General features: G+C 39.8%; 2 protein-coding genes across 2 annotated transcripts; one reads left to right on the plus strand and one right to left on the minus strand.

Annotated features, from left to right (window-relative positions):
- Positions 1 to 939: 939 nt before the first annotated feature.
- On the minus strand, positions 940 to 24,978 carry gtf2e2 (general transcription factor IIE, polypeptide 2, beta). The gene is made up of 8 exons (XM_061905172.1): positions 24,743 to 24,978; positions 21,803 to 21,979; positions 9,551 to 9,633; positions 4,642 to 4,749; positions 4,282 to 4,464; positions 2,158 to 2,251; positions 1,456 to 1,571; positions 940 to 1,379 (listed from the first exon to the last, which is right to left on the minus strand). The coding sequence occupies exons 2-8, from the start codon at positions 21,960 to 21,962 to the stop codon at positions 1,260 to 1,262; spliced, it is 864 nt and encodes a 287-aa protein (XP_061761156.1). The 5' UTR covers positions 21,963 to 21,979; positions 24,743 to 24,978; the 3' UTR covers positions 940 to 1,259.
- smim18 (small integral membrane protein 18) lies at positions 11,075 to 19,534 on the plus strand. The gene is made up of 2 exons (XM_061905198.1): positions 11,075 to 11,415; positions 14,828 to 19,534. The coding sequence occupies exon 2, from the start codon at positions 14,833 to 14,835 to the stop codon at positions 15,154 to 15,156; it is 324 nt and encodes a 107-aa protein (XP_061761182.1). The 5' UTR covers positions 11,075 to 11,415; positions 14,828 to 14,832; the 3' UTR covers positions 15,157 to 19,534.
- Positions 24,979 to 24,987: the final 9 nt, after the last annotated feature.

Here is a 24,987-nt window from a genome sequence, read left to right on the forward strand (position 1 = left end):
TGCTTGATTTTTGAAGTGGAATTATTTCCCATTCTTGCTTGATGTACAGCTTAAGTTGTTCAACAGTCTCCTTCCTCATATTTTTACTGGACTACAGGCAGGCCAGGCTAGTACCCGCACTCTTACTATGAAGCTACACTGTTGTAACATGTGGCTTGGCATTGTCCTGCTGAAATAAGCAGGGGCGTCCATGATAACGTTGCTTGGATGGCAACATATGTTGCTCCAAAAGCTGTATGTACCTTTCAGCATGAATGGTGCCTTCACAGATGTGTAAGTTACCCATGCCTTGGGCACCAATACACCCCCATACCATCACACATGCTGCCTTTTACACTTTCACCCCAGAACAGTCGCCATGGTTCTTTTCGTCTTTGGTCCACAGTTTCCAAAAACTATTTGAAATGTGGACTCCTCAGACCACAGAACACTTTTCCACTTTGCATCAGTCCATCTTAGATGAGCTCGGGCCCAGCCAAGTGTTTCTGGATGTTGTTGACAAATGATTTTGGCTTTGCATAGTAGAGTTTTAACTTGCACCTACAGATGTAGCGACCAACTGTAGTTACTGACAGTGGTTTTCTGAAGTGTTCCTGAGCCCATGTGGTGATATCCTTTACACACTGATGTGGCTCTTTGATGCAGTAGCGACTGAGGGATCCAAGGTGCGTAATATCATGGCTTACGTGATTTATCCACATTCTCTGAACCTTTTGATATTACAGACCATCTTTGCAGTCTATTCAATTGCATATAAGTTCAAAAAAAATTGTAAATTATTGTACTCTCTTTTTATTATTTACACATTGTGACAACTTCACCGCTTTTGGGCTTTCTATTTGTTAATTTGTTTTTCTCAAACTGCCACGCCTCTAAAGTGCTGTCCGACAACTACTGCATTGGAATATTTCCATTCTGCCAATGGAGTGAAGAGAGGAGTAAGTTGGAGACATTTATTAAAATGTGCCACATAATGTCATCAGTGAGTTCTGCACGCACACACACACACACACACACACACACACACACACACACACACACACACACACACACACACACACACACACACACACACACACACACACACACACACACACACACACACACACACACACACACACACACACACACACTTTGGTGCTGAATAAAAAGTGGGTAAAGTGTTGACCTAGAATGATGAGTGAAAGATCTTACGTGACGTGAGCAGGATGCCAGCCACAACTTAAGTAGTAGTTGTTCACAGAACAAGACAAGAAAGATCACTTTTTGGCAGGCACACCATCGGTGTAGTCTTCCAGGACCCCCGCCAGGTGGTTGTTGTGGGTCTTGAAGTGTCTCTTCCTCTGACCCGCTTGCTTCTTCCTCTTCTGCACTGCCAGCTGCAGGAGGCCCACACACAAGTCAGAAGCTGTAATACTGTCCTGGCTCCACCAGGGGGAGGACGTGTACACTGACCACTTTCTTTGGTCCTGACTCCTGCATGGAGGAGATGCCTTGCTTCTTTAAGTACTCCTCAATCTTCTCCTCGTCTATGGAGTCCACAGGAACACTTCTCCACAACTTCTGGAATTCTACCCGTGGACAGGGAGGAAGCAGAAGGTGAGACACAACAGCACCATGGGGTCATGTAACAGCCTGTTTCCAAAGTGGAGTACATTCATTCTTGTCCTCAAAATTCTACACACAATAACCATCATGAAAAAAACATGTTTCACCTTTTTGAAATGAATTACAATGAAAAAGGAACAAATGCCATAAAGATAAGTATTGACATCCTCTGATCAATACTTAGTTGATGCACCTTTGGCGGCAATTACACCTCAAGTCTTTTTGAATACCATGCCACAAACTTGGCACACCTATCTTTGGCTACTTTCTCTCATTCCTCTTTGCAGCACCTGTCAATCTCCATCAGGTTGAATGAAGTGTAGGTTTTCATCCAGCATGTCTTTGTACATTGCTGCACTCACCTTTCCCTCTATCCTGACTCATATTCCAATCTCTCATCCCCACAGCATGATGCTGCCACCACACAGTGAACTGTTGTGAGTCCCACTCCAATGGCTGTAACATTCCGTAACATTCTAACACTTCAATGTCTGTAATATTGTCACACTTCATCCACCACAAAGTGAAGTAAGGTGTAAGAGTGGTCACCTTCATCCACCACAAACTGGCAGTGTTTGTCATTGTAGAACAAGATCTTCTTCTTATCTGGTCTGGTCACGAATGTGATCTGATCCCCCAAGACCTGAAACAGGTAAGAATGTTGCAGTTGAGGAAGATGAGGACGGCAAGGAGAATGTTACAGTTGAGGAAGATGAGGACAGCAAGGAGAATGTTACAGTTGAGGAAGATGAGGAAGGCAAGGAGAATGTTGCAGTTGAGGAAGATGAGGAAGGCAAGGATAATGTTACAATTGAGGAAGTGAGGAAGGCAAAGAGAATGTTACAGTTGAGGAAGGCAAGGAGAATATTACAGTTGAGGAAGATAAGGAAGGCAAGGAGAATTTTACAGTTGAGGAAGGCAAGGAGAATGTTACAGTTGAGGAAGATGAGGAAGGCAAAGAGAATGTTACAGTGTAGGAAGGCAAGGAGAATGTTACTATTGAGGAAGATGAGGAAGGCAAGGAGAATGTTACAGTTGAAGAAGGCAAGGAGAATGTCACAGTTGAGGAAGATGAGGAAGGAAAGGAGAATGTTAAAATTGAGGAAGGCAAAGAGAATGTTACAGTTGAGGAAGATAAAGAAGGCAAGGAGAATGTTACAGTTCAGGAAGGCAAGTAGAATGTTACAGTTGAGGAATGCAATGAGAATGTTACAGTTGAGGAAGATGAGGAAGGCAAGGAGAATGTTACAATTGAGGAAGATGAGGAAGGCAAAAATAATGTTACAGTTGAGGATGGCAAGGAGAATGTTACAGTTGAGGAAGATGAGGAAGGCAAGGAGAATTTTACAGGTGAGAAAGATGAGGAAGGCAAGGAGAATATTACAGTTGAGGAAGATGAGGAAGGCAAGAAGAACATTACAGTTGATGAAGATGAGGAAGGCAAAGAGAATGTTACAGTTGAGGAAGGCAAGGAGAATGTTACAATTGAGGAAGATGAGGAAGGCAAAGAGAGTGTTACAGTTGAGGAAGGCAAGGAGAATGTTATAGTTGAGGAAGATGAGGAAGGCAAGGAGAATTTTACAGTTGAGGAAGATGAAGAAGGCAAGGAGAATGTTACATTTGAGGAAGATGAGGAAGGCAAAGAGAATGTTACAGTTGAGGAAGGCAAGGAAAATGTTACAGTTGAGGAAGGCAAGGAGAATGTCACAGTTGAGGAAGATGAGGAAGGAAAGGAGAATGTTAAAATTGAGGAAGATGAGGAAGGCAAAGAGAATTTTACAGTTAAGGAAAGCAAGGAGAATGTTACATTTGAGGAAGATGAAGAAGGCAAGGAGAATGTTACAGTTGAGGAAGACAAGGAGAATGTTACAGTTGAGGAAGATGAGGAAGTCAAGGAGAATGTTAAAATTGCGGAAGATGAGGAAGGCAAAGAGAATGTTACAGTTGAGGAAGATGCGGAAGGCAAGGAGAAGTTTACAGTTGAGGATGATGAGGAAGGCCAGGAGAATGTTACAGTTGAGGAAAATGAGGAAGGCAAGGAAAATGTTACAGTTGATGAAGATGAGGAAGGCAAAGAGAATGTTACAGTTGAGGAAAGCAAGGAGAATGTTACAGTTGAGGAAGATGAGGAAGGCAAGAGAATGTTACAGTTGAGGAAGGCAAGGAGAATGTCACAGTTGAGGAAGATGAGGAAGGAAAGGAGAATGTTAAATTTGAGGAAGATGAAGAAGGCAAAGAGAATGTTACAGTTGAAGAAGGCAAGGAGAATGTTACAGTTGAGGAAGATGAATAAGGCAAGGAGAATGTTACAGTTGAGGAAGGCAAGGAGAATGTTACAGTTGAGGAAGATGAGAAAGGAAAGGAGAATGTTACAGTTGAGGAAGATGATTAAGGCAAAGAGAATGTTACAGTTGAGGAAGGCAAGGTGTATGTTACAGTTGAGGAAGATGAGGAAGGCAAGGAGAATGTTACAGTTGAGGAAGGCAAGGAGAATGTTACAGTTGAGAAAGATGAGGAAGGCAAGGAGAATGTTACAGTTGAGGAAGATGAGGAAGGCAAAGAGAATGTTACAGTTGAGAAAGGCAAGAAGAATGTTACAGTTGAGGAAGATGAGGAAGGCAAGGAGAATGTTACAGATGAGGAAGATGAGGATGTTTGGATGTAAGTGAGGACCTTGATGGCCTTAGCAGAGTTGGGCAGGCCCTCCTCCACATCATCCAGCAGAACTCCTCCCAGGCCCAACTGGTCGTGTTTGTCCAGCAGCCTCAGTAAAGCCTTCTTGTCTTTCAGGTTGTACTTGGGCTTGAAGCCGTAAGTGCCATCCCGGACATCGATCTTAGGGTTGTTGACCAGTGCCTGCAGTCCAGAAAGTGAAGAAAGCTTAGTGTTAGAAGATCACAGCACTGTACTGATCGAGATAAACAACTACAAGCACATTTTGAGAGAAAGGAGGAACCAGAGTCGGCTCTTTAAGTGACTGAACTCCAAATGTTCCTCAGGGAAAAGGACATGTCTTCTCTCCAGGTCACAAACCTCAGTCATGAGCCACTGCTTCTGTTTCATGCCGATGTCAAGGAGTTTGGTCTCATCCAGAATTTCCTCTAGTGACAGGAAGTGTGTGTCGCCATTCTGATGTCGCGTCTGACAGACAAGGATGAAACATGGAATTACTGCCATGATCCCATGAGTAATGTTCTCTCTCCTCCATCTTGCACTCTGTCCACTGTCCTTGGCCTGCTGACCATGGAAATATGCTTCTTTATGGCAGACTGTGTTGGCCTGCTGACCATGGAAACATGCTTCTTTTTTTAATTTTTTTTATTAACTCAACATAAAAAAACACACGATACACTTTCCATTAGTGCATCAACCCTCCAAAGAAAACCCCTCCCTCCCCCATTCACACTCATCCACACCCACTCACACAAAAAAAGGGTTATTTCTTTCTGCTCCCAAAATTCTGGTTCCCACAACATATATAACAGTCTGCAAGGGACACAGTCCCTGAAACACACATGATTGTGTGTGTCGCCGGTCCACTAACACTATCATTAATTACTATTTTTAATATAATTGTTTTATATGATTTTACTTTCTTTTTTATCCAAGAAACATGCTTCTTTATGGCAGACTGTGTTGGCCTGCTGACCATGGAAACATGCTTCTTTATGGCAGACTGTGTTGGCCTGCTGACCGTGGAAACATGCTTCTTTATGGCAGACTGTGTTGGCCTGCTGACCATGGAAACATGCTTCTTTATGGCAGACTGTGTTGGCCTGCAGACCATGGAAACATGTTTCTTTATGGCAGACTGTATTGGCCTGCTGACCATGGAAACATGCTTCTTTATGGCAGACTGTTTTGGCCTGCTGACCATGGAAACATGCTTCTTTATGGCAGACTGTGTTCATGACATTGACCACTGCTGTTGTATTCATGCAGGTTGTAAAGGTTGTCATGGTGAGTGTGAAATGGATGAAGTTTGTCAATGTGGTTTAAAATTACAAAGTCCAAAAGCAGTGAAGTTGTCAGGTTGTGTACAATGGGGCAAAAAGGTATTTAGTCAGCAACCGATTGTGCAAGTTCTCCCACTTAAAATGATGACAGAGGTCTGTAATTTTCATCATAGGTACACTTCAACTGTGAGAGACAGAATATGAAAAACAAATCCAGGAATTCACATTGTAGGAATTTTAAAGAATTTATTTGCAAATTATGGTGGAAAATAAGTATTTGGTCACTTCAAACAAGGAAGATCTCTGGCTCTCACAGACCTGTAACTTCTTCTTTAAGAAGCTCTTCTGTCGTCCACTCGTTACCTGTATTAATGGAACCTGTTTGAACTCGTTATTTGTTTAAAAGACACCTGTCCACAGCCTCAAACAGTCAGCCTCCAAACTCCACTATGGCCAAGACCAAAGAGCTGTCGAAGGACACCAGGAAAATAATTGTACACCTGCACACTACTGGGAAGAGTGAATCTACAATAGGCAAGCAGCTTGGTGTGAAAAAATCAAATGTGGGAGCAATTATCAGAAAATGGAAGACATACAAGACCACTGATAATCTCCCTCGATCTGGGGATCCACGCAAGATGTCATCCCGTGGGGTCAAAATGATCATGAGAACGGTGAGCAAAAATCCCAGAACCACACGGGGGGACCTGGTGAATGACCTGTAGAGAGCTGTGACCAAAGTAACAAAGGTTACCATCAGTAACACACTACGCCGACAGATAATCAAACCCTGCAGTGCCAGACGTGTCCCCCTGCTTAAGCCAGTGCATGTCCAGGCCCGTCTGAAGTTTGCCAGAGAGCACATGGATGATACAGTAAAGGATTGGGAGAATGTCATGTGGTCAGATAAAACCAAAATAGAACTTTTTGGTATAAACTCAACTCGTCGTGTTTGGAGGAAGAAGAATACTGAGTTGCATCCCAAGAACACCATACCTACTGTGAAGCATGGGGGTGGAACCATCATGCTTTGGGGCTGTTTTTCTGCTAAGGGGACAGGACAACTGATCCGTGTTAAGGAAAGAATGAGTGGGGCAATGTATCGTGAGATTTTGAGCCAAAACCTCATTCCATCAGTGAGAGCTTTGAAGATGAAACGTGGCTGGGTTTTCTAGCATGACAATGATCCCAAACACACCATCCAGGCAACGAAGGAATGGCTCCGTAAGAAGCATTTGAAAGTCATGGAATGACCTAGCCAGTCTCCAGACCTCAACCCCATAGAAAATCTGTGGCGGGAGTTGAAAGTCTGTGATGCTCAGCGACAGCCCCAAAACATAAATTCTTTTGAGAAGATCTCCTTAGAGGAATGGGCCAAACTACCAGCTACTGTGTGTGCAAACCTGGTAAAGACCTATAGTAATCATTTGACCTCTGTTATTGCCATCAAAGGTTATATTACAAAGTATTGAGTTGAATTTTTGTTATTGACCAAATACTTATTTTACACCAACTTAATCACAAATAAATTCTTTAAAATTCCTACAATGTGAATTCCTGATTTTTTTTTCACATTCTGTCTCTCACAGTTGAAGTGTACCTATGATGTAAATTACAGACCTCCGTCATCATTTAAAGTGGGAGAGCTTGCACAATCGGTGGCTGACTAAATACTTTTTTGCCCCACTGTAAAAGAGAATACAATAAATCCTTTTCATCTTATATTCAATTGAATAGACTGCAAAGACAAGATATTTCATGGTCACACTGAGGAACCTTGTTCTTTTTTGCAAATATTAGCTCATTTGGGATTTGATGGCTGCAACATGTTTCAAATAAGCTGGCACAAGTGGAAAAAAAAGAGTGAAAAGGTTGAGGAAAGCTCTTCAAAGACTTATTTGGAACATCCCACAGGTGAACAGGCTAATTGGGAACAGGTGAGTGCCATGATTGGCTATAAAAGCAGCTTCCATGAAATGCTCACTCATTCACAAACAAGGACGGGGCGAGGGTCACCACTTTGTCAACAAATGCCTGAGAAAATTGTTTCAGAACAACATTTCTCAAGCAGCTATTGCAAGGAATTTAGGGATTTCACCATCTACGCTCCGTAATATTGAAAAGTTGAGAAAATGTGGAGAAATCACTGCACATAAGCCATGTTATTACAAACCTTCCATCCCTCAGGCTTCAAAAAGCCACATCAGTGTGTAAAGGATATCAACACAAGGGCTCAGGAACACTTCAGAAAACCACTGTCAGTAACTACAGTAGGTCACTACATCTGTAAGTGCAAGTTAAAACTCTACTATGCAAAGCCAAAGCCATTTATCAACAACACCCAGAAACGCTTCGCTGGGCCCAAGCTCATCTAAGATGGACTGATGCAAAGTGGAAAAGTCTTCTGTGGTCTGAGGAGTTCACATTTGAAATTATTTTCGGAAACTGTGGACCAAAGAGGAAAAAAAAACATCTGGATTGTTTTCTGGGCGCAAAGTTGTAAATCAGAATCAGAAGTACTTTATTCATCCCAGAGGGGAAATAAAAGGCAGCATGTGTGATGGTATGGGGGTGTATTAGTGGCCAAGGCATGGGTAACTTACACATCTGTGAAGGCACCATTAATGCTGAAAGGTACATACAGCTTTTGGAGCAACATATTTTGCCATCCCAGCAACGTTATCATGGACGCCCCTGCTTATTTCAGCAGGACAATGCCAAGCCATATGCTACAACAGCGTGGCTTCATAGTAAAAGAGTGCAGGTACTAGACTGGCCTGCCTGTAGTCCAGACACTGAAAATGTGTGAAGGCTAAAATATGAGGCGGGAGATTGTTGAACAACTTAAGCTGTACATCAGGCAAGAATGAGAACAAATTCCACTTCAAAAATGTGTCTCCTCAGTTCCCAAACCTTTACTGAGTGTTGTTAAAATGAAAGGCCATGTAACACACTGGTAAAAATGCCTTTTTTTGCAATGTGTTGCTGCCATTAAATTCTAAGTTCATGATTATTTGCAAAAAAGAAAGTTACAGATGAGGACGGCAAAGTTTGTAAGCGTGAGCATGAAATATCTTGTCTTTGCAGTCTATTCAATTGAATATAAGTTGGAAATGATTTGCAAATCATTGTATTGTTGTGCTTATAACGTGAAAACAAGACAAGTTGAAGTATCTTTTGACTCTCAAAACGTGTGCACCGTTTATTACATCCAAGAGGAGGATGAAAGACTGCTTATATCAAAGAGAGTCAAAAAAAGCGGTCACAACAACCCCCCACCTTTGGGTAAATCTCCTGGCGGTCACTTAAAGGTGCCGCACCGAATGACTGACTCTTACCTGCATACTGTATATGAAGGTTAAAGAAGCACAACATTGGTATGTGCACAGTATAAGAATGACAGAGAATAATGAGGACAAAGTGGAGTGAACTGGTTTGGTGAATGATGTCCTTAAAGCAACACCTACACTATTCTCTTTTTATTTACTATTTACACAACGAGACAACTTCACTGCTTTTGTTCTTGATCGCCCCGGTATCAACTATCTGCTTCCCTAACAGAATTGCTTTTGCAACATCTAGTGGACACATTAAGAAAAGCAGTTTCTTTCATTTGAAAATGTAGCTCAATGGGACACTGAGCAGTCATTAAGCGGGCCAGATTGAACCTGTTCATCATGTTTGACATCACTGGGTCTTAAACGATTTGTTTTTGTGTGTGCTATGCATGGGGCCGTCTTTTGGATAAGTTTGCTCACTGCAGGGGCAGCTGGGTGAATGGGAATTTCTGCTGTTTAAAACTTTCAACCGGAAGTCAAAGTGTCGTTCAGTCTTCTAATTCCCCACAGCGTTTATACTGGTATGGATTCTTCATTAACCACTCCAAGCAACGTTTGTAAGTTTTACAATACAACTAAAACAATTCTTACTAAACATGTGTGATGTGAAAGTGAGTCAACATGGAGGAGAAAGACGTTCCACCTTACCTTCATATAATTGACTATCTTGGCCAGGCAACCAAACTTGTAGCCAGAGCTGGTCTTAATGTTGAAGCTGCCATTACTGGACTCTGGGGAAGAGCAGAAGAGAACATCACTTGAGTATGATGGACTATGTGAGAAATAGGACAAGATGATTTCAAGTGTGTGTATATATTATGAAGACATTGGAAATGTTCACAATTATTACAAACGTGTCCTTTATCCTTTATGTGATGGTCATTGAAAGGCATTGATTGGCATCTGGCGATCTCTCACACACACACACACACACACACACACACACACACACACACACACACACACACACACACACACACACACACACACACACACACACACATACATACATTTAGAATATATACTGTATGCTGCATATACAGATGAAAAAAATAAATATATTTTTCAATAGATTTTGGATTTTTTTAAATGGTTAAGAATTGTTTCAAATAAACATGATTTAATCGGAAAAAAACATTTTGGACACCCCTACTAAATGTCATTGGTACTGTAAATACAAACCGCAAAAGCAGTGAAGTTGTCACATTGTGTAAATGGTAAATAAAAAGAGAATGCAATGATTTGCAAATATTTTTCAACTTATATTCACTTAAATAGACTGCAAAGACAAGAAGGCCCCATTAATGCTGAAAGGTACATACAGCTTTTGGAGCAACATATGTTGCCATCCAAGCAACGTTATCATGGACGCCCCTGCTTATTTCAGCAAGACAATGCCAAGCCAAGTGTTACAACGGCGTGGCTTCATAATAAAAGAGTGCGGGTACTAGACTGGCCTGCCTGTCGTCCAGACATTGAAAATGTGTGGTGCAAGATGAAGGCTAAAATATGAGGCGGGAGACTGTTGAACAACTTAAGCTGTACATCAAGCAAGAATGGGAACAAATTCCCCTTCAAAAATGTGTCTCCTTAGTTCCCAAACCTTTACTGAGTGTTGTTAAAAGGAAAGGCCATGTAACACACTGGTAAAAATGCCCCTGTGACAACTTTTTTACAACATGTTGCTGCCATTAAATTCTAACTTCATGATTATTTGCAAAAACATAGTTTGTCAGTGTGAACATGAAATATCTTGTCTTTGAGGTCTATTCGATTGAATATAAGTTGAAAAGGATTCGTTGTATTCTCTTTTTATTTACCATTTACACAATGTGACTAATTCACTGCTTTTGGGTATTGTAAATATAAGCCGCTTTTGCAACTAATAATCGGTATTGCCATCTCAAATCGGCTTGGTTGCTACCATTAAATAATTACTGAGGGTCCAATGAGGCCGGTCAGTCGCTGGAGGCAGCAGAAGAGGTCCAATCATAACCAAGAGACACTCAGATTGATGAATGATTCAAGCAGTGCTTCAGGACTGAGCTGCTTGGTGGGTGGAGCCACAGGGATGGTGACATGCCGGCTGACCAATGGATGTGAGGCAGGGCTCAGGGAACACAGCCAATGACAGGAAGAAATAGTGCATAAGAGCGCAGCGAGGGAGGAGAAGAGATAGGTGGTGCATGAGAGAGGAGATGGTTGGTGCATAAAGAGTAGATAGGTGGTGCATGAGAGAGGAAATCGGTGGTGCATAAAGAGGAGATAGGTGGTGCATGAAGAGGAGATAGTTGGCGCATAAAGAGGAGATAGGTGGGGCATGAAGAGGAGATAGTTGGTGCATAAAGAGGAGCTAGGTGGGGCATGAAGAAGAGATCGGTGGTGCATGAAGAGGAGATAGGTGGGGCATGAAGAGGAGATAAATGGGGCATGAAGAGGAGATAGGTGGTGCATGAGAGGAACACACAGCATCTGTTGACTGGCATCTTCTGAAGACTGAAACCGACAAGCAGGTGGGTTTCCATTCCTACCTCTTCTACAACAAACATTGCATGTGAGGCATGCATGAGGACATAGCAGCAGCAGCAGCAGCAACATGTCATTACAGCCACCTTGCATCATTTAGGATGCAGGCTGTAAAATAAAGATGGCTTACTACAGAACAGCATGAATGTGCACTTGTGTGTGATTTGTCATGGCAACCATCTGAGGTGAAGTCCATGACGTTACAGAAAACAGGGAAGTGTCACAACAACAACAACAATGCTAAAGTTGTTATTCAATAAATGCTAAGATATGATGCTAAATATTGCAGTTTGGGCTGACTCTGTTAGATGTGAATATATCTTTGGCCACCTTACCCTTTAGGTAACTACGTTTACATTAAAAACCTATTATTGCCGCATCCCCTAAATAAGCCTTTATCACTTACAACTTTTAAAAACAGTGCATTTGCAATGAGAAACATTTAAATCAATTCCCATCACATTCATTAAATTGATGGAAATGTGTGCAAAACTGGAACATAGGTGCGCTATAATTAAGGAGATGTTGGGATCTCTGGGTCCGACACATTTTACAACTGTCTGCATTACTTTATTTACATCAATCATTGTTATCAATTACCTTTAATCAATTACATAATTGTACATGTCCGAATTGTGATGCATCTAAAAAGGATTATTTCCTCACCTCTATGAATGTAATATGATGTTTGTCACATGTTGACGTTGTCAACAACAACCAGTGAGTGGTGTATACATTAGTGTTTGTCACATGTTGATGTTGTCAACAACAACCAGTGAGTGGTGTATACATTACTGTTTGTCACATCTTGATGTTGTCAACAACAACCAGTGAGTGGTGTATACATTAGTGTTTGTCACATCTTGATGTTGTCAACATCATGTGAGTGGTGTATACACTAGTGTTTGTCACATGTTGATATCGTCAACAACATCATGTGAGTGGTGTATACATTAGTGTTTGTCACATGTTGATGTTGTCAACAACATCATGTGAGTGGTGTATGCATTAGTGTTTGTCACATGTTGATGTTGTCAACAACATGTGAGTGGTGTATACATTAGTGTTTGTCACATGTTTATGTTGTCAGCAACAACCAGCGAGTGGTGTATACATTAGTGTTTGTCACATGTTGATGTTGTCAACAACAACAACAACAACCAGTGAGTGGTGTATACACTAGTGTTTGTCACATGTTGATGTTGTCAACAACAACCAGTGAGTGGTGTTTACATTAGTGTTTGTCACATGTTGATGTTGTCAACAACAACCAGCGAGTGGTGTATACATTAGTGTTTGTCACATGTTGATGTTGTCAACAACAACCAGTGAGTGGTGTATACATTAGTGTTTGTCAAATGTCACTATAAGAGACAGAATGGAGGGAAAATAATCCAGGAAATCACATTTTTAAAGAATGTGTTTGCAAATGATGGTGTAAAATAAGTATTCGGTCAATACTTTGTTGGCAATGAAAGAGGTCAAAGGTGTTCTGTAAGTCTTCACAAGGTTTTCACACACTATTTTCTATTTTGGCTCATTCCTCCATGCAGATCTCTTCTAGAGCAGTGTGATGTTTGTTATTTTAGCCTTCATATTGCACCACACATTTTCAATGTCTGGATCTCAGTCATGCCAGTTTGGTACCCGCACTCTTTTACTATGAAGCCGCCTTGTTGTAACACGTGGCTTGGCATTGTCTTAAATAAGCAGGGGCGTCCATGAGAACGTTGCTTGGATGGCAACATATGTTGCTCCAAAACCTGTATGTACCTTTTCAGCATTAATGGTGCCTTCACAGATGGGTAAGTTGCCCATGCATTGGCCACTAATACACCCCCATACCATTAAACATGCTGCCTTTTACACTTTCAGCCTAGAACAGTCCAGATAGTTATTTTCCTCTTTGGTCCAGAAGACACCACGTCCACAGTTTCCAAACAATTTGAATCGTGGACTCGTCAGACCACAGAACACTTTTGCATTTTCATCAGTCCATCTTAGATGAGCTTTAACTTGCACTTAGAGATGTAGCGACCAACTGTAGTTACCGACAGTGGTTTTCTGAGGTGTTCCTGAGCCCATGTGGTGATATCCTTTACACACTGATGTGGCTTTTTGAAGCAGTAGCGCCTGAGGGATGGAAGGCGTGTAATATCATGGCTTACGTGCAGGGATTTTTCCAGATTCTGTCAACCTTTTGATGATATTAGGGAGCATAGATGGTGAAATCCCTCAATTCCTTGCCATAGCTGCTTGAGAAATGTTGTTCTTAAACAATTTGCTCAGGCATTTGTTGACAAAGTGGTGAGCCTCGCCCCGTCCTTGTTTGTGAATGAGTGAGCATTTCATGGAAGCTGCTTTTATAGCCAATCATGGCACCCACCTGTTCTCAATTAGCCTGTTCACCTGTGGGATGTTCCAAATAAGTCTTTGATGAGCATTCCTCAACTTTCTCACTCTTTTTTGTCACTTGTGCCAGCTTTTTTGAAACATGTTGCAGGCATCAAATTCCAAATGAGCTAATATTTGCAAAAATGAAGTTTTCCAGTTGGAACGTTAAGCATAGTGTCTTTGCAGTCTATTCAACTGAATATGAATTGAAAAGGATTTGCAAATCATTGTATTCTCTTTTTATTTAGCATTTACACAAGGTGACAACTTCACTGCTTTTGTCATTTGTATGTCTTCCATTTTCTAATAATTGCTCCCACGGTTGATTTCTTCACACCAAGCATCTTACCTATTGCAAATTCAGTCTTGCCAGCCTAGTGCAGATCTACAATGTTGTTTCTGCTGTCCTTTGACAGCTCTTCGGTCTTGGTCCCAGTGGAGTTTGGAGTGAGACTGTTTGAGGTTATGGACAGGTGTGTTTTATACTGATACCGATGCCAAACAGGTGCCATTAATACAGGTAAGGAGTGGAGGATAGATGAGCCTCTTCAAAAAGAAATTACAGGTCCGTGAAAGCCAGAACTCTTGCTTGTTTGTAGGTGACCAAGTCAAGTCAAGTCAAGTCAGCTTTATTTGTCAATTTCTTTACATGTAAAGACATACAAAGGAATCAAAATTTTGTTTCGCACTCTCCCATGCATAGACAAAAAGAAGACACAAACAGTAAAGTGCAACATAAATATGTCTACCTACTAAAATGACAATAATTTATAGTTCCTGTTATTTTTAAATAGGATATGGCTGTAAATACCTTTTTTTTTTACAGAGGAATTCACCAACTCATTCATTAGAATTCCTACAGTGTGGTTTCTGTCATAGTTGAAGTGTAGCTATGATGAAAATGACAACTTGAACAATTGGTGGCTGACTAAATACTATTTGGCTCCAAAGGCTCTGCTGTGTTTCCACTTGAACAATCTGCATGTTTGTGTTATTTGCAAGCAGATATCATGGACAACATCACAACAGTGATGCTTCTTCATCACCTCTCCAGAGACCAGCAGGTCCTGCCTCTGTCCCAGGTCTCCCTACCGGCGCAGGAGGTCTACCCCTTCCACGACAGCTGGAACGTGGCCTGCTTCGTCATCCTGCTGCTCTTCATCCTCACCATCTTGTCTTTGGCGGCCTTGGCCGTGCTCTACGAGCTCCTGGACTGCGGCTGCTGCGCCAAAGGAAAGACGCGCCAACAAGTGCAGGAGGAAGGTCCAGGAAACTGCAGCCATATGATGAGCAGCATGTGCAAGGAGCCTGACTCCCACACGGAGGTGGTATAGTACTGATGAGCAGCACATGCAAGGAGCCAGACTCCCACACGGAGGTGGTGTAGAACTGATGAGCAGCACATGCAAGGAGCCAGACTCCCAAACGTAGGTGGTGTAGAACTGATGAGCAGCACATGCAAGGAGCCAGACTCCCACACGGACGGGGTGTAGAACTGATGAGCAGCACATGCAAGGAGCCAGACTCCCACACGGAGGTGGTGTAGAACTGATGAGCAGCACGTGCAAGGAACGACTCCCACATGGAGGTGGTATAGAAGCATGGAGAAAGACAATGGAGGCTAATTCCTTCTGAAGCAGAACCTCCCTCAGAGGAGACTGCCCTCACAGCTCAGAACACACTGATGAAGCAGGCAAGATGAGGCTGGACCGAGGCACATCTCCCCCAGCACGGAGCAAGTTGTCCAAATACCTTTTTAGTCAGGACTTTTTTTAATGCGCGTTCACCACCACTTTGAACACACGCCTCAAACTCAAGACCTGGGGGCCAAACCCGCAGTTTGCTACATGTTCACTATTATACATCTATATAGTCACTATTACACATCTATATGTTCAATATTACAGATCTACATGTTCACTATTGTACATCTATATATTCACTATTACACATCTACATGTCCACTATTATACATCTATATATTCACTATTACACATATATATATTCACTATTACACATCTATATGTTCACCATTACACATCTATATGTTCACCATTATACATCTATATATTCACTATTACACATCTATATGTTCACTATCACACATATGTATTCACTATTATACATTTATATATTCACTATTATAGATCTCTATATATTCACTTCTATACATATATATGTTCATGATTAAACATCTACCGTATATGTTCACAATTATAAATCTATATATTCACTATTATACACCTATATAGTCACTATTATGCATCTATATAGTCACTTTTATACATATATATATTCAATATTATACATCCATGTATTCACTATTATACATCTATATATTTACTATTATACTTCCATACGCTCACTATTATACAGCTATATGTTCACAATTATACATCAATATATTTACTATTATACATATATATTCACTATTATACATATATATGCTCACTATTATACATCTATATGTTCACTATTATACATCTGCTGTGTATGTTCACTATTAAAGATCGATATATTCACTATTATACATATGGATGTATAATAGTGAACATATAGATATATGTTCACTATTATACATCCATATGTTCACTATTATACATCCACTGTATATGTTCAGTATTATACATCTATATGGTCACTATTATACATCCACTGTATATGTTCACTATTATACCATTATATGTTTACTATTATACATCGATCTGCTCACTATTATACAGCTATATGTTCACTATTGTACATCTATATATTCACTAGGTGTGTAACGGTAGGTGTATTTGTATTGAACCGTTTCGGTATGGGGGTTTCGGTTCAGTGCGGAAACAAGTTTCCACACGAACATATGAGGTAGCGTATTCAGAGTAGGGTTGTCCCGATCCGATATTTGGATCGGATCGGTCGCCAATATTTGCCAAAAAATGCGTATCGGCAAGGCATGGGAAAATGCCGATCCAGATCCAGTTTTTAAAAAAAACTCCCTGTCCGTGTTTTCCAACGCACCGATTTAAATAATACATTCCCCTCTTCTACTGCTCCCTACATTCCATTCCGCATTTTCCAGCACACCTTCAAAACATCCACAAGTCTGTGTTGTAACCGTTCAGACGGCCGTGTGAATTAAAAGTTACGGTAAAAATGTCAGCTGTGTGGTATTATTTTACCCTACAAAACAAAAAAAGATGAAGAGGTGGAGTGTAAAACATGCCACAATAAAGTCAAGCGTGGTGGTAAAGTTGTAAGACATTTTGATGACTCTTTAGAGTGAGAGGCTTTTTAGCACTCATCATTGATGAACACAGGAGCAGGCTGACACCTGAGCATCTTAAAGTGCTCGTCTTTGTTAGAAAGAATCTCCCCATTATGCTTGGACTTCAATTTTCCCCCCTGACTGGGGCAAACAATTGAAGGGAGTGTGTAGATATATATTTTTTTTAAGTTTACACTTGTTCAAGAGCAAGTATTGATGCTAAGTTATACACATTCTATCCCACTCAGGTTGTTTGTGTGTTTTGCTTTTTTTTTACTAATGTTTACAGCATTATTTGCACTTCATACTGTTCACTTTGTTACTGTTTAATGATGCCATTTCTGTTTGTCATGTATAATTTTTGATATTTTGTGTTTATCTTTGAATACCAACTATTGTGTATTATTCAAACTCACCTAATTCAGCTGGCTATTTGTTATCAAGAGTACTAAAATCCTGTCCAGCATAAATCTGACAACTAGGTAGGCTAAATACCTTTAAACTTTAATACATGCTCGGATAGGCCAGTATCGGTATCGGATCGGAAGTGCAAAAATATCGGTATCGGATCGGAAGTGCAAAAACCTGGATCGGGACATCCCTAATTCAGAGCGGTAACAACCAATCAGCAGTGTGTATTCAGAGTGCATGTAGTCAGCGCTAGGGTTGTCCAGATCCGATATTTGGATCTGATCGGCCGCCGATATTTGCCAAAAATGCTTATCGGCAAGGCATGGGAAAATGCCGATCCAGATCCAGTTTTAAAAAAAAATGCGGTCTGTGTTTTCCAACGCACCGATTTAAATAATACATTTCACTCTTCTGCTGCTCCCTACGCTCCGTTCCGCATTTTCCAGCACACCTTCAACACATCCACAGGTCTGTGTTCTAACCGTTAAGACGGCCGTGTGAATTAAATTTTACGGTAAAAACGTCAGATGTGTGGGATTATGTTACCCTACAAAAAGAAAAAGATGAAGAGGTGGAGTGCAAAACATGCCACAATAAAGTGAAGCGTGGTGGTAAAGTTGTAAGACATTTTAATGACTCTTGAGAGTGAGAGGCTTTTTAGCACTCATCATTGATGAACACAGGAGCAGGCTGACACCTGAGCATCTTGAAGTGCTCGTCTTTGTTAGAAAGAATCTCCCCATTACGCTTGGACTTCAATGTTTGCCCCCCCTAAAGGGGGGAAACAATTGAAGGGAGTGTGTAGATAGTTTGTTTTTTTTAAGTTTACACTTGTTCAAGAGCAAGTATTGATGCTGAGTTATAGACATTTTATCCCACTCAGGTTGTTTGTGTGTTTTGCTTTTTTTTAATAATGTTTACAGCATTATTTGCACTTTACACTGTTCACGTTTTTACTGTTTAATGATGCCATTTCTGTTTGTCATGTATAATTTTGTCTATTTTGTGTTTATCCTTGAATACCAACCATTGTGTATTATTCAAACTTACCTAATTCAGCTGGCTAGTTGCTATCAAGAGTACTAAAACCCTTTTCAACATGAATCTGACAACTAAGTAGGCTAAATAACTTTAAACTTTAATACATACTCGGATAGGCCAGTATCGGCTAGTATTGGTATCGGATCGGAAGTGCAAAAACAATATCGGTATCGGATCGGAAGTGCAAAAACCTGGATCGGGACATCCCCAGTCAGCGCTTCAGCGTCGAGCAGATAGGTGTTTAGCAGGTGAGCATAAGACTGCGTACTCTCCCCAAATGATAATAAACATTTACCAGTCAACTACTACTAACATCACTATGAGCCCGTTGGCGTTCTAGAAACAAACTGCAGCTCGGCTCACTTGCAGTCCTGGGTTGAGGTGAAGGCTAATTAGCTTTTAGCGTAATGTTAGCTCATTTTGCAGTGTGTGTGTGTGTGTTTGTGCGTGTGTGTGTTACAGACAGTGTTGATTGAGCTGTGTTGAAGCAGCAAAAAAGGACATGATGTTAAATGAAGAGTCATAGTTGATATAATAATGTTAGTGCATCATTAAGCCTACATGAACTCCATGGTGTTCAGGGATGAATAGTCTCTCCTATTGCAATTGTACTATTTTTTCAGCTATAGTTACATTAATCATTAGTAATGTAGCAGCCTAGTTTTGAATGGCAGGGTCCCTGCTATCACATGTTGACAAAAATATAACATTTACATAATAAAAATCAGCTACAGGCTTCCCAAATACTGTAATAAATTAAGCATGATGAGTTGACTTGAGACTGTTTAATGTTGTACTTTTTTTATGTAGAAGAACATTTTTGTCATTTCATTTATTCTAAGCAACAACTTATATGTAGAAGAAATGTTTTGTCATTTCATTTATTCTAAGCAACAATTTGATGGCAGAGTAATGTGGATTAACGTTGGCAGAATTACTATAGTGTTCCCATTGTTAAAAGGATAAAGCCATTGTTCACACATTTGGTAAATAAATGACCCAAAAATTTATATTTTGTTGTTTTCTTCCTGTACCGAAAATGAACCTATTCGTGACCTCTAAACCCAGGTATGTACCGAACCGAAATTTTTGTGTACCGTTACAACACTAATATTCACTATTATACATCTATATATTCACTATTATACATCTATATGTTCACTATTATACATATATATGTTCACTATTATACATTCATATGTTCACTATTATACATCCACTGTATATGTTCACTATTATACATCTATACATTTTCTATTATACATCCACTGTATATGTTCACTATTATACATCTATATATTTACTATTATACATCCACTGTATATGTTCACTATTATACATCTACATATTCACTATAATACATCTATATGTTCGCTATTATACATTTACGCGTTCACTATTATACATCTATATGTTTACTATTATACATCTATATGCTCACTATTATACATCTATATGTTCACTATTATACATCTATATGTTCACTATTATACATCCATATGTTCACTGTTATACATCCACTGTATATGTTCACTATTATACATCTACATGTTCACTATTATACATCTATATGTTCGCTATTATACAGCTACACGTTCACTATTATACATCTATATGTTCACTGTCAGATATCAGACATGATTGTGATGTGCCCCTTATTAAAAGCAGTTAAGTTGGAACAAGAAGGCTGATCTGTAATTGTCAGAGCAAAGCACTACTATTATACATCATGGTTACACCTCTTGATAACGGTCCAAGCTTTAAAAGTGAATAAAATGAAGACGTAGCCACATGTGAAGTTTTCTCATACAATTTTGCTACAATATTGATGAGAAAAGTAAAGTAGAAGTTTAGCAGCAGGTTTTAAGAGTCATCAGGTAAATGATGATAACAGAAGAGTGTTCCATGCATAATGTGGTCGTCACCAAGGGTACTATCAGAATACTACAGTCATTAGCTCCATAGATTTATTTTCTTAAAATCATTTTGATGCAGTTTTTGTTCATGTTTGCAAATTCAGGGAATAATTCATTGGACACAGGAGAACCAAAGGATTTAAATGAGTAATAGATTCAAGTTTTTGATTAGTTATTGTGTACTATTTACCTTGTTTTCTTCAAACAATTGAATGTAATACAAGAGAACAAGGAACTGGTTTAATTAGTGTGCGGAAGTTTTCAACAATTAATAGTACTCACCATAAAATGTTACAAAAAATAGAGTTAGTACATATTTGTATCACGGATGATGGGAATTGGCAGTATAAATCCCGGATGGGAACATCTCTCGTTTTCATTACTAAAATCACAGGTTTTAAAATTGCCATGTAAAATTGCTAATGAGTAGCGTGTATGGCAAATCCAATCAGTAAGTTTGAAAAGCAGAGCCTTACTTTTGACCACAAACTTTCTTTGTTGGCATGGCAACTTGCTACACCACCCAGAGGTCACTCGCTATGACTACACCCGCCAAGTGCTTGAAAGTCTGCAACCTGACGTGGCGCCACAGGCGACAAAAGGTACCAGAATATTCTACCCTACCATTTGACCTTTTCATCAAACAGTACCCGGTGATACGGACACAATCTGGTTGATATCTAGAAAAGTAGTACATTCTATACCCTTCCCTACTAACAAACAATGAAATATTAACAATTACTAAGCTGTGATATTCATATGAAATTAGCCAAATTGGAGCAGGGCTATTCAACATCCAGCCCAGCAATGACAGCATGCTTGGCCTCCAAGTTCAGTTGTAAACCTGGGAGACAAACATTAGTGCAGCAGAGTCCTAAAAGCACAATAGTGTTGTGATGAAGACCTTGGACCACCATCATGTACTGACTTTACCACTGTTGGACATTGCGGACAAAAGCTTGACTTTTTATGAACAATTTATTGAACAGGTTATTTTCTTAATCATTTTGTTTTGTATATTATTTCATTGACTTAAGACTTCAATATAGGAAGTGTGAGCTAATATTTATTGACATGGTATCAGTATATAAATATACCTCATCAGCCTGGTTTGTATCAACTGTAACATGAAAAGTGGTGGAAACATAAACCACACAATTCTACAGCAAAATATAGTTCCAGGAACCCAAAGTTCCAGAACCTTTGTTGGAAAAGGGCCTAATGAGCAGAGTGCATATTGGATCCTTTTCCTTACAATAGAATAAGTTGTGAGTGAAGGATTTGCCCACCTTCTAAGATCTTACGGAGAGAGAATAAGTTGTAATATATTTTATCATTCAAGTCATTTATTGCTTCACTCACCAGCGCTTGGCTTGGACCAGGAAGATCCTTCCTTGTCCACTTTAGGCTTCTTCTTCTTGTGTGATGCAGACTCTGATGCAGTGTGTCTTTTCTCCACAGCTGGTGTGGACAAAGCTCTCTTCTTGAAGAGCTCCGTCTCCCTGCGTAGTGCTGGATCCATTCTGACCGATGCTGTATCTGTCACAACGAGGGCCAAGGCATCATTGTCAGTATGCAGTGTGCAGATTTCTATCACAACAAGGGCCAAGTCAGTACTCATGTGCACACCAACATGGTGCAGATATCCATCTAAAAGACGACATATTAAATACAATGTTTACTAAAAGACGACATATTAAACAACATGTTTACTAAAAGACGACACTTTAAACAATGTGTATACTAAAAGACGTGATATTCAACACCATGATTACTAAAAGACGACATATTAAACAATATGTATACTACAAACCCCGTTTCCATATGAGTTGGGAAATTGCGTTAGATGTAAATATAAACGGAATACAATGATTTGCAAATCACTTTCAACCCATATTCAATTGAATGCACTACAAAGACAAGATATTTGATGTTCAAACTCATAAAATTTGTTTTTTTTTTTCAAATAATAATTAACTTTGAATTTCATGGCTGTAACACGTGCCAAAGTAGTTGGGAAAGGGCATGTTCACCACTGTGTTACATCACCTTTCCTTTAAACAACACTCAATAAATGTTTGGGAACTGAAGAAACTAATTGTTGAAGCTTTGAAAGTGGAATTCTTTCCCATTCTTGTTTTATGCAGAGCTTCAGTCGTTCAACAGTCCGGGGTCTCTGCTGTCGTATTTTACGCTTTATAATGCGCCACACATTTTCCATGGGAGACAGGTCTGGACTGCAGGCAGGCCAGGAAAGTATCCGCACTCTTTTACTATGAAGCTACGCTGTTGTAACACGTGGCTTGACATTGTCTTGCTGAAATAAGCAGGGGCGTCATTACAACGTTGCTTGAAAGACAACATATGTTGCTCCAAAACCTGTATGTACCTTTCGTCAATAATGGTGCCTTCACAGATGAGTAAGTTACCCATGCCTTGGGCACTAATACACCCCAAAACCATCACACATGCTGGCTTTTGAACTTTGCGCCTATAACAATCCGGATGGTTATTTTCCTCTTTGTTCCGGAGGACACCATGTCCACAGTTTCCAAATATAATTTGAAAAGTGGACACGTCAGACCCCATAACACTTTTCCACTTTGCATCAGTCCATCTTAGATGAGCTCAGGCCCAGCGAAGCCGGCAGCGTTTCTGGGTGCTGTTGATAAATGGATTTGGCTTTGCATAGTAGAGTTTTAACTTGCACTTACAGATGTAGCGACCAACAGTAGTTACTGACAGTGGTTTTATGAAATGTTCCTGAGCCCATGTGGTGATATCCTTTACACACTGATGTCGGTTTTTGATGCAGTACCGCCTCAGGGATCAAAGGTCCGTAATATCATCGCTGACGTGCAGTGATTTCTCCAGATTCTCTGAACCTTTTGATGATTTTACGGACCGTAGATGGTAAAATCCCTAAATTCCTTGCAATAGCCCGTTGAGAAATGTTGTTCTAAAACTGTTTGACAGTTTGCCTACAAAGTTGTGACCCTTGCCCCATCCTTGTTTGTAAATTACTTAGCATTTCATGGAAGCTGATTTTATACCCAATCATGGCACCCACTTGTTCCCAATTTGCCTGCACACCTGTGAGATGTTACAAATAAGTGTTTGATGAGCATTCCTAGACTTTATCAGTATTTATTGTCACCTTTCCCAACTTCTTTGTCACGTGTTGCTGGCATCAAATTCCAAAGTTAATGATTATTTGCACAAAAAAAATTGTTGATCATTTTGAACATCAAATATGTTGTCTTTGTAGTATATTCAACTGAATATGGGTTGGAAAGGATTGACAAATCATTGTATTCCGTTTATATTTACATCTAACACAATTTCCCAACTCAAATGGAAAAGGGGTTTGTAAGAGCCGTGATATTAAACATGTTTACTATAAGACAACATATTAAACATGTTTACTAAAAGACAACATATTAAACATGTTTACTAAAAGACAACATATTAAACATGTTTACTAAAAGACAAAATACTAAACATGTTTACTAAAAGACAATATATTAAACAAGATGTTGACTAAAAGACAACATATTAAACATGTTTACTAAAAGACAACATATTAAACAAGATGTTGACTAAAAGACAACATATTAAACAAGATGTTGACTAAAAGACAACATAATAAACAAGATGTTGACTAAAAGACAACATATTAAACATGTTGACTAAAAAATACATATTAAGCATGTTTACTAAAAGACAACTGAATTGAACTGAACTGAATTATATTTATATAGCGCTTTTTCTCAAGTGACTCAAAGCGCTTTACATAGTGAAACCCAATATCTAAGTTACATTCAAACCAGTGTGGGTGGCACTGGGAGCAGGTGGGTAAAGTGTCTTGCCCAAGGACACAACGGCAGTGACTAGGTTGGCAGAAGCGGGAATCGAACCTGCAACCCTCAAGTTGCTGGCACCGTGCTAAACCGGTTGTCTTTTAGTCAACATTATGTTTAACATAATGTTGACTAAAAGACAACATATTAAACATGTTTACTAAAAGACAACATATTAAGCATGTTTACTAAAAGACAACATATTAAACATGTTTACTAAAAGACTACATATAACCAAGATGTTGACTAAAAGACGACATTGGATGTAAAGAAGAGTTATTAGTTGTTGTAGAGCCAGCGTGACGTCAACATTTGCAGGATGATGTATTGAGTGGACATGGATGACAGTAGCAGTGAAGAAAGGTTAATACTATAAATATAAATACAAATATAAATAATGATAATAATATACATGCTAATGTTAGCTAGGAAGTCATCTCACCGACACTGCTGCTCCTCTTCTGGCCTCAGTCCGACCGTTAAAGTCGTCTCTTTAAGCCCTGACAATACTTGCCGGCTCCCTTTCTTCCTTTTGTATTTGATGGGTGTAATATTATTGTAATGTTATTGCAAGATTAGTGAAATATTTGCTGAATAACTTTCCAAATGTGTCTCTTGTGTGTCTCGCTGCGCTTCTTCTTCAGCTGTTATTAAAGCCCAACTGGTTCATCACCAACTGTGTGGTGT

This window comes from Nerophis ophidion, linkage group LG01, assembly GCF_033978795.1.
Source record: "Nerophis ophidion isolate RoL-2023_Sa linkage group LG01, RoL_Noph_v1.0, whole genome shotgun sequence".
Classification (NCBI taxonomy): Eukaryota; Metazoa; Chordata; class Actinopteri; order Syngnathiformes; family Syngnathidae; genus Nerophis; species Nerophis ophidion.

Coding starts and splice junctions, on each gene's coding strand:
- gtf2e2 (XM_061905172.1), bottom strand. CDS start 21,962: ATGGATCCAGCACTACGCAGGGAGACGGAGCTCTTCAAGAAGAGAGCT. Junction 4,465..4,641: donor AGCAGTGGCTCATGACTGAG/GTTTGTGACCTG, acceptor TCTGGACTGCAG/GCACTGGTCAACAACCCTAA. Junction 1,380..1,455: donor AGTCAGGACCAAAGAAAGTG/GTCAGTGTACAC, acceptor GGCCTCCTGCAG/CTGGCAGTGCAGAAGAGGAA.
- smim18 (XM_061905198.1), top strand. CDS start 14,833: ATGGACAACATCACAACAGTGATGCTTCTTCATCACCTCTCCAGAGAC.